Source organism: Eulemur rufifrons, chromosome 7 (genome assembly GCF_041146395.1).
Source record: "Eulemur rufifrons isolate Redbay chromosome 7, OSU_ERuf_1, whole genome shotgun sequence".
Taxonomy (NCBI): Eukaryota; Metazoa; Chordata; class Mammalia; order Primates; family Lemuridae; genus Eulemur; species Eulemur rufifrons.
This window is the reverse complement of record NC_090989.1, coordinates 56,994,278-57,009,592: the sequence shown is the minus strand read 5'-3', so window position 1 is coordinate 57,009,592 and position 15,315 is coordinate 56,994,278. Positions and strand designations below refer to the sequence as shown.

The 15,315-nt window shown below is 48.1% G+C and overlaps 1 protein-coding gene across 3 annotated transcripts in view; it reads right to left on the bottom strand.

Annotated features, from left to right (window-relative positions):
• The window catches only part of BOC (BOC cell adhesion associated, oncogene regulated), a 72,152-nt gene that overhangs the window by 23,716 nt on the left and 33,121 nt on the right, over positions 1-15,315 (bottom strand). For all 3 annotated transcript variants that reach the window (XM_069475091.1, XM_069475092.1, XM_069475093.1), the window contains exons 4-5: positions 11,962-12,135; positions 11,014-11,292 (exon numbers count right to left, since the gene is read on the bottom strand). In XM_069475091.1, coding sequence (XP_069331192.1) covers positions 11,014-11,292; positions 11,962-12,046 — 364 coding nt within the window. In that variant the 5' untranslated portion in view covers positions 12,047-12,135. The remainder of the gene's footprint in view (positions 1-11,013; positions 11,293-11,961; positions 12,136-15,315) is intronic.

Below are 15,315 nucleotides of genomic sequence, written 5' to 3'. Positions count from 1 at the left end.
AAAACTTAGAAAGGGGGTCGGCAGAGTGAGTACTGCTCCTCTCTTTGCAGGCCGGGAGAGTGGATAAACATGTTTGCTCTTTTTGGGATTTTTTTCCTGCCCATCCAATTGCACAAATAATTTTGGCTCCCGAGCTCTCTCCTGACAGCCATGGAAACATGACATAAAGTTTCTCAAACATACTTTCTGATGAAAGCAAGGCATGCTCTCTTTTATTTAAATAAAAGAGTTTCCATGGGGAGGGATGAAAAAAAACTTCTGCAGATGTGAATCACGTTAATTGCTAAATCTTGTCTCTTTCTTTTCCTTCCAGTTGAGGTGGGGTTTGCATCCAGATTTGAGCAGTGGGAGAAAGCTGAGAATGGAGGAGAGAAGAAGGAGACTGGGGGAGGGGGGCAGAAAATCAAAGTGAAGACAGGAGGGAGAAGGCTGAGGGTGGGCAGCGGGGGAGAGCGGCATAAAGGGAGGAGTGGGAGAGGAAGAAGGAGAGGGAAGAAAAAGAACCCATTTTGCAATGTCATTAAATGATTTGCAATGAATTGGCCTAAGGCTTCAGGAATTTCTTGGCTTGAACCAATTAAAAATATTAAAAAAAAAAAAGACATAAGAGAATGAAATGTGATTAATCCTCAAAGACAAATCAAAGATGGGAGCCACGTCTGCACGGGGTCTGGCAGCCAGATGAACACAGAAGATGTCTGTAGACCATCTCGTGCATCTGACTTCAGTGCTGCTGTGAGGTAGGGCTGTTAGCAGGACCGGGGAGTTTCTTTTGGACCAGATGAAGGAATGAAATAGTTTGAAAAAAGTACACTGAAGAAAGAGAGAAGGAAAAAAAGATTTACTTGCCAGCAACCCACATCACACATATTTCTCTGATCAACCAAATATAAACTACAAACTTAGCAATGGGAAAATTAATGTGAATCCCGGTGGTCTGGACTCATCAGAGCCAGAGCTGGATGCTGGCACAAGCTCCGGCAGGGCTGGCGGCCGGCACAGGAAGAGAGAGGAGAGAAAATGGAAGCCCAGGAGCTCAGAGGGAGAACGGGGATGAGTGCTTTGAACTCCAGCTGGGAGGGGGACGGGGCACTGTCCTAAGGCCAGTGGGGTCCACAGCGGTCCCTGCTTTGTTCCCCATACACCTGGGGACTGCACACTCCCATCAGCAGCGGGCCTACCATCCCACCCACCCACCATCTCCGACACGGCCCCGTGCGGGGTCTGTCAGGACAGGGGCCACCTTCACTGGCATCTCCCTTGGCGGTTCTGAGGTTCCTCCTAACATCTCCGTTTCTCTGAAGTAGTATTTTATGCTCTGACATCCATCAATTTTTCTAAACCCTTCTTGAATCTATTTGTATCTTCAACCTGTTTGTATCCTGAGTTTCTGCTTTGTCCTTTCTTATGGACTTCCTGAAAACTTTGAATAGATCAGACTTTGGTGAAGAGATCTTGAAATCTTCATGCCCTTTTTGGTCTTCTAGACTTCAAACACTTTTTATCGGGGAGTCTTCCTCTTTCAGAAAAGACATTCACGGAAGGCCTGCTGTGTGCCAGGCCCTGTGTAAAGGACACAGAGGTGCATAGTAACAGTTCCTACTCTCTAGGTGAAGAGGCCCTGACAGGAGAGGGCTACGGAGGTGAACCCGGCATGCTAAGGAAGCTGGGAAGAGGGGACCCTCCTCTAGACTTGGGAAGTGGAGGAGGTCAAGGAGAGATTCCTGGAGAAGATACTGGACTCTTGAAAACTGACAAGGAATTAGTAGCCCAAGGAAGCTGGGACCTTTCTGAGGAAGGGGATGGAAGGGAAGGGAAGCTGGGACCTTTCTGAGGAAGGGGATGGAAGGGAAGGGAAGCTGGGACCTTTCTGAGGAAGGTGATGGAAGCCACTGACAAAGCGAGGGGACGGCGCGAGACGCAAAGTGGGCCTGAGATAGGCCGTGAGTGTCCTGCTATTAAGCACAATTCTCCCTATAGAAAAAAAAAAAAAAGCTGTTTCTACCTCAGCAAGTTTTTTTCTTCTGCTTACATTTTTCCCACTATTAAGTGATTCGTCCTTTAATTTAGACGTAAACACTTTGTCCATTTGCAAGACAGACTCACTGTCCTCTGGGTCTCAGGATTATTACCAGATCCCAAAAATGGTTGAAAGTCTGAAAACAAGGTCAAAGTAGAAATTGCTAAGCTTTTCCACACACAAAAAGCAGGCAGCCAAGGGACATGTTTGCCCTCTTGGTTTTCTCTGTTTCGTTTTAAAGAAACCATCTTGCAACATGTTCCTTACAGGAGTCCAGCGATTTCAAGCAAGCTAACCAATCCTTCCCTCATCTTCTGGTGCATGAGGCCCCTCAAAGTCTGTTCTGGCTCACAGAATCCAACACACTATGTGGCACTCCCCTTTCCTCTTAGCTCAGAAAAGTGGACCTAGGATTTTATTTAAGCATGTGGCTGTGAGTGCAGAGAATGAATTGAGGAGACGGGGGCATGTTTAGAGTCCTTAAGTGTGTCCGGGTTAGAAGATGCACTGTGGACTTAAGGTTGGCTTGGTAAATAGTCACCCTTGCTAAACACAGCTTTGGAACCCTGGCTGATGGAGGCCCAGGTGTGCTGAGCAGCGCTTACACCACAGGGTGTCTGGGTGCTTGCACCAGGGCTAATAGGATTAGTGCTGCGGATGCCATTTGAAGATTTCACCACATCAGGGGAAATTCTTGTGAGGTGTGAATTTCTGCCTGCATCCCACACAAAACAGAAAGGGTTAATACAACTTTTGCCTCAAGCTATAAGGTATTCCGTATTCATTTCCTATTAAGATATTCAAGTGGCTTCAGCATCTTTTGGGTCTAAGCTGTCTTTCAATAATGTTCTTGCCCAACTGGCAAAGTAAAACGCACATAACGTATGCATAAAACAACTGGATTTCAAGCTCAAGCTACTTCTCTTTTTCTAACTACATCCCTCCATGTGGAGCTGTCTGCCTGTCTCTCCCAGCAAAGACAGACTTACACTCAGCCCCAGTTTGCAGCTTCCGACCTCCTTCCCCTCCTGGGGCAGCTCAGGAAGCCACCTGTGTTTGCTTCCCCCACCCCCAACTCTTCTCGCTACCACTCCTTCATCCCAAAGCAAAAGGCTTGCACACGCTTCCCTGATGCCCAAGCCAACACACAAATGTTTTTCCCATTTGGAGCGAATGGTTCCTTCTTGTTTCGTCAGAGAGTCCCTGGCTGGGGGAACCAGACTCAGGGGGAAGGAGGTAGTGCTGGAGAAAACATTCAAAGGTTTCCTTTCTTAGAATATGTACACACTCAAAGGGAAAAGAGATGAGAAACAGTGAGAAATGGGGGGAGCAAGGAATAGGATGGAGTAGCAAGAAAAAGACGATCAGCTGGTGGCTAGATTAAGAATTCAAAGGAGCTCACCATGGACATATCTCACTATGGAAATGAAACTCAGGGTGGAAGCATCTGCGCCACCCCAGGGGCTGCACTGGGCCTAGGTATGAGTATGCAACGCTGAGAGCTGAATTCAGTTGTTAAAGGTCTGAGAAAGGTATGTGAGGACTCAAAAAATTAAAGATAAAGGTCACCTCACACACATTGTTCAACGCACAACTCCTGAGTCTTCCTGAATCCCCTGAAATTGAAATGCATCATTGCTGGCCCTGGAGCTCCCAGTAAAATCTACCTACATCTATCAGGCAACTCTTGGGGCTGATTGCTTTATGGCTAATGTGTGCAAAGTCCACTTTCTGCATTAGACTGAGGGGTCCTCAGCGGCCAGGAGCAGGTCTTACTGTGCTGTTAGAAATCCTAAACACTTCCCAATTCTCAGGACACCAACCTCCAAAACATCCAAACATAGAAGTCGGCACTGAAGAACAGAGGCTTTGCTACTTTTCAAGTGGGACCATGAACACTGTCTTGTCTTATATAACAGAAGTCTTTAGGAATAGAATACATTGTTAAATAGTAAGATACTGAAGATGAAACTAAATGAAAGAGCCTAGGTTATGAATTGTGGTAAGAAAACATATTCTGGGAAGAGCACTCTAGTGATAGAAATGAAAGATAAATTCTTTTTATTTATTTTATTTTTTATTTTTATTTTTTTTTTTGAGACAGAGTCTCACTCTGTTGCCCGGGCTAGAGTGAGTGCCGTGGCGTCAGTCTAGCTCACAGCAACCTCAAACTCCTGGGCTTAAGCGATCCTACTGCCTCAGCCTCCCGAGTAGCTGGGACTACAGGCATGCGCCACCATGCCTGGCTAATTTTTTGTATATATATATATTTTAGTTGTCCATATAATTTCTTTATATTTTTAGTAGAGACGGGGTCTCACTCTTGCTCAGGCTGGTCTCGAACTCCTGACCTCGAGCGATCCACCCGCCTCGGCCTCCCAGAGTGCTAGGATTACAGGCGTGAGCCACCACCCCCGGCCTTTTTATTGATTGAGTTCTTCCTTGCTTGTTTTTTCTCTTTTCATCCTCTCCAGCCCTCCATTCTACACAGGATTTGAGGTAGCTTGTAAGAACATATACTATAAAACATAAGCTTTTAAAGTAAAAAATCAAGATACAGATTATATATATATATATATATATAAAATTTAAAAATTTTAAAAATCAAAACCGGGGAAAATTAGAATTAAGAAACGAAGATCTTCATGAAATTGCCAAAATTAAACTATAATTTTGGCTGAGATGCCTGTGACCAAAGCAATTCTTAACACTATGCCCGTGCCAAGGCGAGAGGGCTTCGTGAAACTGTGAAACTGTGAAACAGTGAAAGCATCTTGGAGAGGCGCTGGGCAACAGTGTCTGAGTCTGTATCTTCCAGTGGTGCAGCTCCGCCCACAGCTGAGATCTAAAACATCCAGGGACCTGAATGGAGCCCATGGCTCCATAGAGGTTAAGGAATAACCACTGCACTGGCAATGTGCAAACATCTCAGTCTAAAGGGGCCATTAATGATTTCAGGAGCTGGACGTAAGGAGAAATCTAATTCTTCACATCGTCTTTAAAGGGACATGTTCCCAAACCACCCCAGGCAGATGGTGCACTTGAGGTGGACCATGGGGGATTGTGGTGGTTACTTTTATGTGTCAACTTCGCTAGACAATGGTGAGCAGTTGTTTGATCAAACAGTAGACTAGATGTTGCTGGCAGGGCATGTTTTAGATGTGATTAATATTTATAATCAGATTTTTGAATAAAACAGATTATCCGCCATCGTGGGCGTGGGCCTCGTTCAACCAGTTGAAGGCATTAAGAGCAAAGACAGGTTTCCTAGAGAAGGACAACACAGAAAATCTGCCTAAGTTTCCTGCCTTTGGACTTAAGACTGCAACATCAACTCTTACCTGAATCTTCAGCCTACACGAGCCAATTCCTTAAATCTCTCTCTGTATAACATATACTTATACATATATTATCTATACATAATTAAATATATTATATATATTATTGGTTCTGCTTCGCTGGAGAGCCCTGACTAATACTGGGAGAAAGGAAGCCAGAAATATTTTAAGAAAGACGTGTCTACCAAGGTCCTTAATGGTCTATTCTAGTTCAAGAGCAGAATCTAGATGACCTTAATGAAGCATCTGATGGGAATGAGAGGTGAGGGGAACTGAGCAAACAGAGACATGGCTTCTGTGTGTAAAGTCTGCCGTGCGGAGGGCCAGGGTCAGCCCATCCTGCCAGTGCAGGCCAGTGCTATCTGCATGGAGGAGCGGGCAGCCGTGAGCCCAGAGAAGCACAGACGGGCAGCTCTGTGGGCTATGCCGACAACGCACAGTGACACCATGGCTGCTCTTGAAGGCGGCTGGAGTTGGGAATCTGGGCTGGAGAATACACGTATACAGGGAGCTAAGAAACTCACAGGAAATGGGTTCATTCCCTCTTTATAGCAAGCCAGTCCTCTCTTGGCTCTGGTTACGATTGGAGGCTCTGCCACTCCCTGGACTTTATTCCTAAGGGTTGTTCCCGGAAGGGCGTTGGCAGCTGGACATAGGCTCCAGGGCTTTCTGCGAGGAGATGCTCCACAACTGTTTGCTGACCAAATGGGTGAAGGAATACACCCTGGAATTCCCAAAAGTGCTTCCAAAATTGTACAATCCCATATTCTCTCGCTTGATCTTCAAAAAAATCCCATGAGACTGGTGACATAATTATTATTGTGCTCATTTCACAGGTGTGGCAATCTAGAGATTAAGTGACTTGCCCAAAGTCATGTAACTCTTAAGTGGCAGAGCTAAGACTTAAACCCAGGATTAAAAAAAATTTTTTTTTAGTTTTTTGTTTTTTTCATTAGGCCAGTTTGGCTCTTTGTTTTATTCATGGGTTAAATTGATGATAGTAACAAAGGGCCCCTGGTCACCTTCTGACCTTTCCTCAAAGTCACAGAGTCATGGGGATGGCTGCCCACGGGGACTTCTTCCTCTCCTGGCAGCCGCCTCTCCTGCTCATCTCTGATGCCAGAGAGAGGACCACTCAGGAGTATATGCCTTGCCTTCGTGCTCAGAGGACTTCAGGAGGGTGGCAGATCTGTCCAAAATTATACCAGCAGCAACTTAAGACTTCACATTAGCTTGAGGACTAAAATCCCCAGGTATAGAATTCTAGGCAACTACCCAGTTACCACCTATTTTATTTCCAACTACGACTGAGACCTGGGGATGATAGAATTGGGAGAATTAAAGAATAGGAAAAAAGGTAAAAATAAAAGATTATGTGGGAGTTTATTTGAACGGAAGATGACTAGAGGTAAGGGATGGAGAACAGGCTCCGTGCTGCACGCCGGCTCTGAAGAAGCGGTTGTGACTACTTGCTACGCTGTGCTGAGAACAGTTCTGAGGCAGAATCAGGGTCCAGTGAGGAGGAGGATGGTATCCACCGGCAGTGTCTGCAGTCGGTTCAGGAGCAGAGTGTGGGCATTCGAGCCATGTAGAGCGGTTGGCCGCCTGGTGTAAAGCTTGCAAAAAGAAAGGGAAAGGGGAGTGCGAGGAAGGAGATCAAAGTCAAAAGCATTTGAAAAAGCAAAAATCAGGCAAGGTGATCTGAAGTGAGGCACTAGCAGAAAGAGAGACTCATCAAAAATAAAGTTTAGATTAAAAAGGAAAGAAAAAATTCCCCACAAGGAGAGTGAGATGGGCACCTCCACGGAGTGTGAGGGCGGCCACTGTGCACACACCCAGGACAACCTGGATGGGGGTGGGGCGGGAGCGGGAATGTACAGATGAGACTTGTCAGGTGGCTCTTGACTTCCAGCTCCCTTTCACCTGGAAACCAGGAGCTGATGGCACCAGGCAGGGCAAAGTCCAAGGGGACCCTCCAGTCCCCAACGCTGGAGTGAAAGAGGCTAGACCAGGAAAGTTCTTCTGCTAAAGGCTTCCTTCCCACTCGAGTCCTTGAGTCAGGCCCTAGGCCCCATAGCCTAAAGCTCTGAGTGATCTCTAGGAGTTAGAAACAGGCGACGGCATCTTGCCAGCGAGGCCAAATAGCAACTGCTTTGTGTGGGGATGAACACAGGAAAGCATGGAGAAGAGGCCAGAGAAAAAGGACACCTGAAATGCTGAGCGTGTGGGGGTGTGCAAGGGTGTGCGCGCTGGCAGGCCGTGCCCAGCCTTTCCTCTGAATGCAGACCCTGCCTGGGTAATCCCATCTACCGCTCGGCCTCCCTCCTACATCAGCCAACCAGCAAAACACAGTCCCCATTCTGCTCAGGAATGTGCTTTCAGAAACTTAATCTAACGGCTGCGTCCGGGCCAAATCCCCCAATGGCATGAACCCAAAGACAGCACCCCGTTCTCTCGCCTCCCACTCCCCCGCTGCCTTCCCGCCACCCGGTCTTTGCCTCCTCCAAGCTTGGGAGGCTGCAGTTCCACTCCGGCAACTCCCTCTTCTCCGTGGCGCAGCCCCCGGTGCCGGCTCTCTCCATTTCCAGCGCTCTCCTTCCTTCTCGTCAGGCCCAAACATTTCACTTCTGATTCATGTCTAAGTGACAAGCCAGCAGTTCTTGGCTTTCAAACAAGTCTAGCTCGGCTTCTGCACAAGCCCCTTCTTCTCTCACTGTGCCCCGTTGGGTTGCAACCAAACACTTCTCTTTGTCCTCTCTGCCAACTCAGATCCCTTTAAGCACCACAGAAAGAAGCAGCCAGGAATATTTTAAAAATAAAGGCTATAAATTGTTTCTCCTCACACAGATACACCTTGAAGCAGAAGGAGGGCTCCAAGATAAATCTTCCGCTCTCCAACTCTTCCTTCTCCAAACAATAAAAGGTTCAGCCTGGCTCCTAATTAGGCCAAATGAGCGGTTATGGAATTTCTTGAGTCTCCACAGACGCGTGCTGCCCATTTGCAGATGAAATCTGCCCCCTGGGTGAGCAGCAGTACCCTCCAAGGGCACGAACGTTGCTAAAAGGCATAGCTCATTTTTAATAGTGAAAAGATGGAAGTGCCCTAATTGCCCAACAATAGGAAAAGGGTTCGGTACCTGGTGGTGAACGGTGATGTTCTAGGGCCATTTAGTAAGTGGGATCATAATCATTGGTGGGAGCTGGGAGGAAGGATTAACGAGGAAGGGGCATGAGGCAACGTGCTGGAGGGATGTGTACACAGGTGCACACATATGAAAAAGAATACATCAGTTGTTCACTTAGTATTGGTACACTTTGTGTACTTTACATATTTCATACTCAATAAAAAGTAAAGTATGCTCATATGGCCAATGGAAAATGCTTATCATACAATGTCAAGGGGAAAAAATAAGAATAGAAACTGTATGTTCAGTTTCTGTAATGACATCATTACAACAACGTAAAACTATGGGTATGGATAAAGATTGGAAGGGAATACTCCAAAAGATAATGGTGGTTGTATAAAGATGGTGGGCTCAGGGGGTACATTTTCTATATGTTCTAAACTTTCTATAATGCAATTATAATTATAATTTTAAAATATTAGTGGAGGCAGGAAGTGCAGCTCTGACCTCAGCCCTTCTTGATGTGACGAGATGACTGTTCCCACCCTCCACCCTCCTCACCCAACCTCCCAGCGACCTCCCCACACAGGGGCACAGCTGGAGGGGAGCGACCAGCTGGCTGCCCAGGGCCCAGCTGGCTGCCCAGCACCCAGGCTCCATGGGGGCTCCTGCCACAGAGTAGGGTGGCTCCCTGTGTGTGGCTCCAAGATGCAGCCCAGAGTCAGCCTGGCCCCTTTGGGAGGCAGCTGAGGACACACTGCGCCTTCCCCCTGCGGAAAGGGCAGGGCTGCTTGACTGTTTCCCAAGAAAGCAGGAATACCGCGGCAGCCTCTGCTCCACTCTCCAACGGAGTGAAGCTTCTCCAGAGATCTGGGGATGCGAGGGCAGGGAGGGGCTTTTCTCCTTTGCTTTTCTGCTTCCCCATCTCTGCCCACTCTCCTCCCAGGAGTCACACCTCACTCATCCCGGGCCCCTAGCTGGCTTGGATAGAGGGGCACTTCAGAAGTTTGCTGCCTTAGGTATATGACCCATGATACAGGAACACCAACCTCCCGGAACCACGTCAGCCCTGAGAGTGATGACGATGGTGACGTGGAATCCCAAAGCAGGGCCTTCAGGGATAAGGGGCACTGCTAAGTCATGAGGGAACAGGCCCTGGAAATCTTCTCAAAGTTTAAAGGCAAATTCCATGAAAGTCTCAACAAGTTTCCCTATTTTTCTACACTTCAGGCTCTAGAAAAGGGGCCAAGTTGGAGGCAATTCTTTAAATTTTCTGGCTACAGGCTCAGCATATAAAAATGGGCATTGGGGCAGCCTTCAGTCAAGTCTCACGTTCCCGTATGTATCATGGGTGGAAAATCAGAGGCTGTACGTATCGTGCCTGGGACACAGCACACACAAGTGGCAGTCACACACAGAGGGGGCGTGTCTGTTGCCCATGTCCATCTGGCCAAATGCAATGGGGCTTAGTCGGGGAGACCAGGGTGGTGACTGGGAGCACCTGTCCTGGACAAGGCTCCTCTTCCAGCCATGACTGTGTCGTGTCATGTGGCCCCTGCTTTGCTCTGTTGGGTCCTTACGAGATCCACTACTTAAGTAATTTTGTAAAAACTGTGCTTCACTTTCACAAGCATAAAAGAAAGAAGAGCAGTCACGTGGACAATCTGGCAGGAAGTGCATGAAAATGGAATTTACCAGAATTATTCAGTTGGGAGGGACCCTGGAAGCCATCTGGCTCTTGGTTTCCATACGTTGGCCTGAGCACCTACATTATTTGTAATGTAATCATCAGAGAAGGTAGAGATCAGAGATAACACTGATTCCATATCACAAGTAGAATGTCTACAGATGTGATGATTTTAATAAACTATCGGAGGGCAGTAACCTAAATAAAAGAATGGCAAAACTGAAAAAAAAAGGAAATGGTAGTATAAAGTCTTGGCATTCTCTTTGACCGAACTGTCACCTGATCTCTTCCTTACTTCTCTTCTCTTTGTCCCTTTGTCTCACAATTTCCTTTTCGTCACGTTCTAGTATTTATATTACAGGTATCTGGAGTAGGCTTGCTCCTCATGGAGAGAGCAAGCCAAATCTGGGATGGGCAGGCTCTGTTCAGACTATGAACTGCACCGGCCGAAGCTCTGACTGTAACCACCGAAGAGAATGGAGCAAGGGGCCTGGGGGGGCGACTGGCAGCGGGCACGCCGCACCTGAAGCCACAGGGTGACTGAGAAGAAGGGCACGGCATGGCCCAGCACTGGGGCCACAGAAACAGTTCGGCCACGCGAGAGCACCGACCAGTTTCCCTCTCTGCAGACACACTCCAGACACAGCCCCTGCTCAGAGAGGGGCTTACCAGGGCCACAGGTGAGGACCATTGTGCAGCTACCGCTCTCTAATATGAAATTTCAGCAGTCAAGGCCCCTTTTATGGTGAGACTAATGACGGGGGCACGAACGGTGGGTTGGGAGGGGACCGGGAGAGGAGAGGAAGGGCTGCACGGTGCAGAGACGCAAAGGCGCAGACTCACTGGCTAGCGTCACAGGGGCGGGCACGCTGGCCACAGCCCCCGCGGGCATCCGGGCCACACACTGGTAGCGTCCCACGGTGTGGTTGTTGAGGGCAGTGATGACGAGGGTTCCGTGGGTGATGAGGACGCCCAGAGCATCATCCGAGCCATTCAGCTCCCTCCCGTTCAGGCGCCAGGTTACGTTCATCCACGGAGGCTCCACCACACAGCCCAGGATCACGGTTCCTCCGAGCTTCTGGACAGTGGACGCGGGCTGCACAGTGACCTGAGGGACCTCGTCTGGAGGAAGAACAGGGATGCAGCAATGAAATGCCGCCCCCCAAAACCAACATCACCTTTTCAGAAGCATCGCAGTCTTTCAGAGTTGGACACCAGAGAAACTGATCTGAGTAACTCCACTGCCTCGCCCATGTCCCAGCCTGTCTTTGTCCCCAGCACATGGGGGGCGGCAGTGCGTTGTGAAGACCAGAGATCAGGCGTTGGAGTTGGGCACACCTGGGTCTGATCCCACTGCCTCTGCGGCTGAGCCATGTGACTCCAGCCTTGTAAAGCCTCAGTTTCCTCACCGGAAAAAGAGGCTAATAACATAATACTTGTCTCAGCATTTTTGTGAGGCTTACAAACAATGCATGTAAGTGGCCTGCCATGACCTCATATGGTAAGTGCACAATAAAAGGCAGCTATTATTATTACTACTTTTTCTCCTCCTCCAGAATATCTTTGAAATGAGTAAAACAGCAAAATATAACCAATATAATGTTGCTGTGATTGCTTTGCATCTGGTATTCTTATGTCCCTGAAGACCAGTGAGAAGGAAGTATTCCCTGCATCCAGGAAGAGGAAGGCCTTTTTACAGAGCTATGGTAGAGTGCTTAATGCTTCCATTGACGTCAGGGGCAAAGTGTTCTTCCCCGAGGGGCGGCTGAGAAAGGGAAGGAAAGAACTCACTCAAGTCAGCAACGCAGCCTGCGGTGGCTAAGAGGAGGCAAGCCAGGGTGACCCCAGGCGTCCCTCCTCTCTGCGTCCTCATCATCCCACGCAGCACGGTGTGTCACAGAGGGTCCAAAGCCAACGTCCCATAAGCTGCGGGGTCACTCAAAGAGATGCTGCAGTCCCCCGTGACTCTGTTGTGAGAGAGAAAAGGAGAGAAATGACCACGGTGAGGGTGCCTGGGATGTCCCTGTCATAGCCACAGGGCCCAGCCTTGTCCCTTCCCGCCGGCAACATTCCAAGTGGAGACCTGGTGGTGCTGCTGGAAGACCAAAGAACACTGGCATGCCGTTTCTCATCTAAAAGAAGCTTCTCCTAGGTTGCCCCCTGGAGCTCCTTGCCTTGAGCTAGAAGGCGATTCTGCGAGGGTAAGAATGCAGAGCCCTGCCCAGTGGACTGACAGGGGAGCACAGGACATAGAGAAGCTGAGACCTACAGCCACGTCCAGGGCACAGGGCAGTGTTACTCTTATCATTACAGGAGGCCAGATGTCCACAGCCACGTGGCATGCCATGCGGCCAGTGCAGACACTGCGGGACGCACTGCTGTGCGTGTAAGGCACACCGACTGCTCCTTGCGGAGGATGCTACTCATCAGTGAAGCCTGACGTCTCAGGGACTCATGAAAGCTCTCCTGCTTTGATTTTCCTCAGCTCCGCTCTACACCTATGTCCCTGCGAACTCCCTTTTATTCCTGGAATCAACCTACTCTCCTCAGCTTGTCTGCAACCTCAATCCCCGCAACCACACACACAGCCAAAAGTCCCACGTCCGCCAAGGCCCCCCACTTTCTCGGGGCACACAGCCTTGTTTCAGCTTCACTTGCTGCCTTCCACTTCTCCCTGCCCCTGGTGCTGGAATTCTAGACTTTTTCTTCTCTACAAAACCTGTGCTCTTGACAACTGCCAAGTTGCATCTCTACCCAGAACAACATTCCTCTGGGGCTTCAGACCACGCTGTCCTTCCAGCCGCCTGAGACACATCTCAGCTATCACCCACCCTCTTACCCCGACCCTAGAACATGAGCTTCTCCCCTTCCACAGCATTATTCCTTTTGCCTCCCTTAAGCTGTGGTGCTTAAAAGGTTCATCAAGATCACATAGGCAAGCGTGTATTCTAACACACACACACACACACACACACACACACTTCATAGCCAAAACCGAGATTTTCTTCTGTGCGTTTCACTGACAGGTTTACAAAATCTTAGCAAATAAGGAAGGTGTACCAACACCCTTGTGAGGCAGGGTGGCATTAGAATGAGTTCAGGCAACATTTAAGACAATCTTTCAATGATCTGGACAGCAGACCATGCACATATGGCAATATTAACAGTATATTTCCAGGAGTGTGACATACATTCAAAATGTTAGCTCTTCTAGACCAATTTATCTAACCAGAGACTCTTTTGAACATTTATAGTCACCACTGAAAAATCAGAGAAGTAGTCAAGCTTCTCAGCTGAGAGATGTGTTGTGTTCTGGCTGCCTGCAGAGTTTGTTGTAAGAGACGGTCTTGGACCTTTCAACCCCCATACTCTTGCCACAGGGGACTCTTGCTCTGTTCTAGGAAGTGGCTGGCATTTTCCTACACCTTTCCCTTCCCCTAGGCCCTGTGGCCCTCTGGCTTTCTGCCTGGCAGCTGAGGGAGGCAAGAGGCCCACATCTGCTCTGCCCAACGAGCACTCCTCCAAATCAGATCTAGGATGCCAGTCCCCACACTGATGTTCAGAATGTTTCCAAGAAAGAGTTCTTGCCCCTTGATTTTTATTTCCTCTCTTTGCTTCATGACTTTGATATCTGAGGACCTATAAGACTCTTCGACTGCTCTGGGAAAGGACAAGGGGACATTTTCTAAAAGGTGTTTGAAAGACAATTTGTAAAGAGATTTTTCAAAAGTTCTTTCCTGGCAAGTTAAAATAATTTCCTGTTGGTGTATGTAGACAGAGCTTTTGCTCTTTTTCAACCAATCCAGTGAATCAAAGGGCCACGTTATTACCAAAGTGCGATTCGTGAAAGCTGCAAAGGATGTGAGTACCGCTGGGAAAGGCGGTGGTGGAGGGAGGGGAGGGGGTGCCTGCCACCACTCCAGGTACCTGCTAAGCTCTTGCACAAGGTGTCTCCTTCAGTGTTCACATCAACCCTGCAGAGTGGGGACTAATATCCTCATTTTACAGGTGAGGCAACTGAGTTCCAGAGATTAAGTAACTTGCCCAAGGGCATGTATCTGCAGGCTTAGACTGAAATCCAGGTTGGGCTGATTCCAAAGCTCTGTGCGTTTAACCACAACAGTAGCCGTTTCCCATTTTTTTCCTATCAGGGTTCTGTACCCAGTGGATGTTTAACAAACAGCGTTGGAATAAGGGTGATATAGAACAGTGAGGAATTTTAACAGTGATTTCTAGAGGAAAAGTTTGTACTAAAGATCAAGCTTTTAGTGTCCTCCCAATTTTCCAGATACTTGCTTTAATTCTCTAATCTACTTTTCCCCAGTGAGATAATGTACTTATATAGGACACTGTATGAGTTCGCAGTTACGGGATTTTAGGGAACTCGCTTGTTAATGGCATGCCCCAGTTTCCCCAGCTCCTTAAGGAGACTGATAGCAAGTGTTCCCTCCGTGCCTAACGAAGGCGCCTCAGGCAGGCAGGAAGGCAAAAAAAGGAAGGAAGGAAGGGAGGGAGGGAGGGAAGGAGATAGAAAATGAATACAAAGTAATAAAGGCAAAAAGAGAACAAGCAGACAAAGAGGGATGGGAGGGCTGTTTCTTATGAGTATAGGGTGGCTGCAGAGGTGTTTGGGTTGTAAAATCGGCAAAGGTTTTACCGAGGAAATTCAGCCCAGACCCCCTCCTGCTTAACAAGGACCAGCCAAACAATTTCTGTTATTTCTGCACCCTCGGTAATTTATAAGGTTCAAAATGGAAACAGATCCCACCGCTGCTGCCAGCCACCAGCCAGCCTTTAAAAGCAACAGAAGAAAAGAATGTATTTGGGGAGTGAGAGGGGGTGAGAGGATGCAGGTATCCAAACAAGGAGAGGGGAGTTAACCCGTTAATCCCCACCACAGAGTTGTAAGCAAGTACCAGTTTAATGACCCCAAAACAGGATATGTGGGGTCCATTCATGTAAAAGCAGAACTGTAACCAAAAAACAACGAGTGCATGGGGGGTGTCCCTGGAGGTATGAGGCATCTTAATTTAGCAGCTGGGGAAACTGAGTCACCTTTTGGACCAAGTTACCTAGTAAATTTGGTCTAGAAAGATAATTCTAAAGATTTAAGTATCTGAGAACTTTGTTTTAATGGTAAGGAAG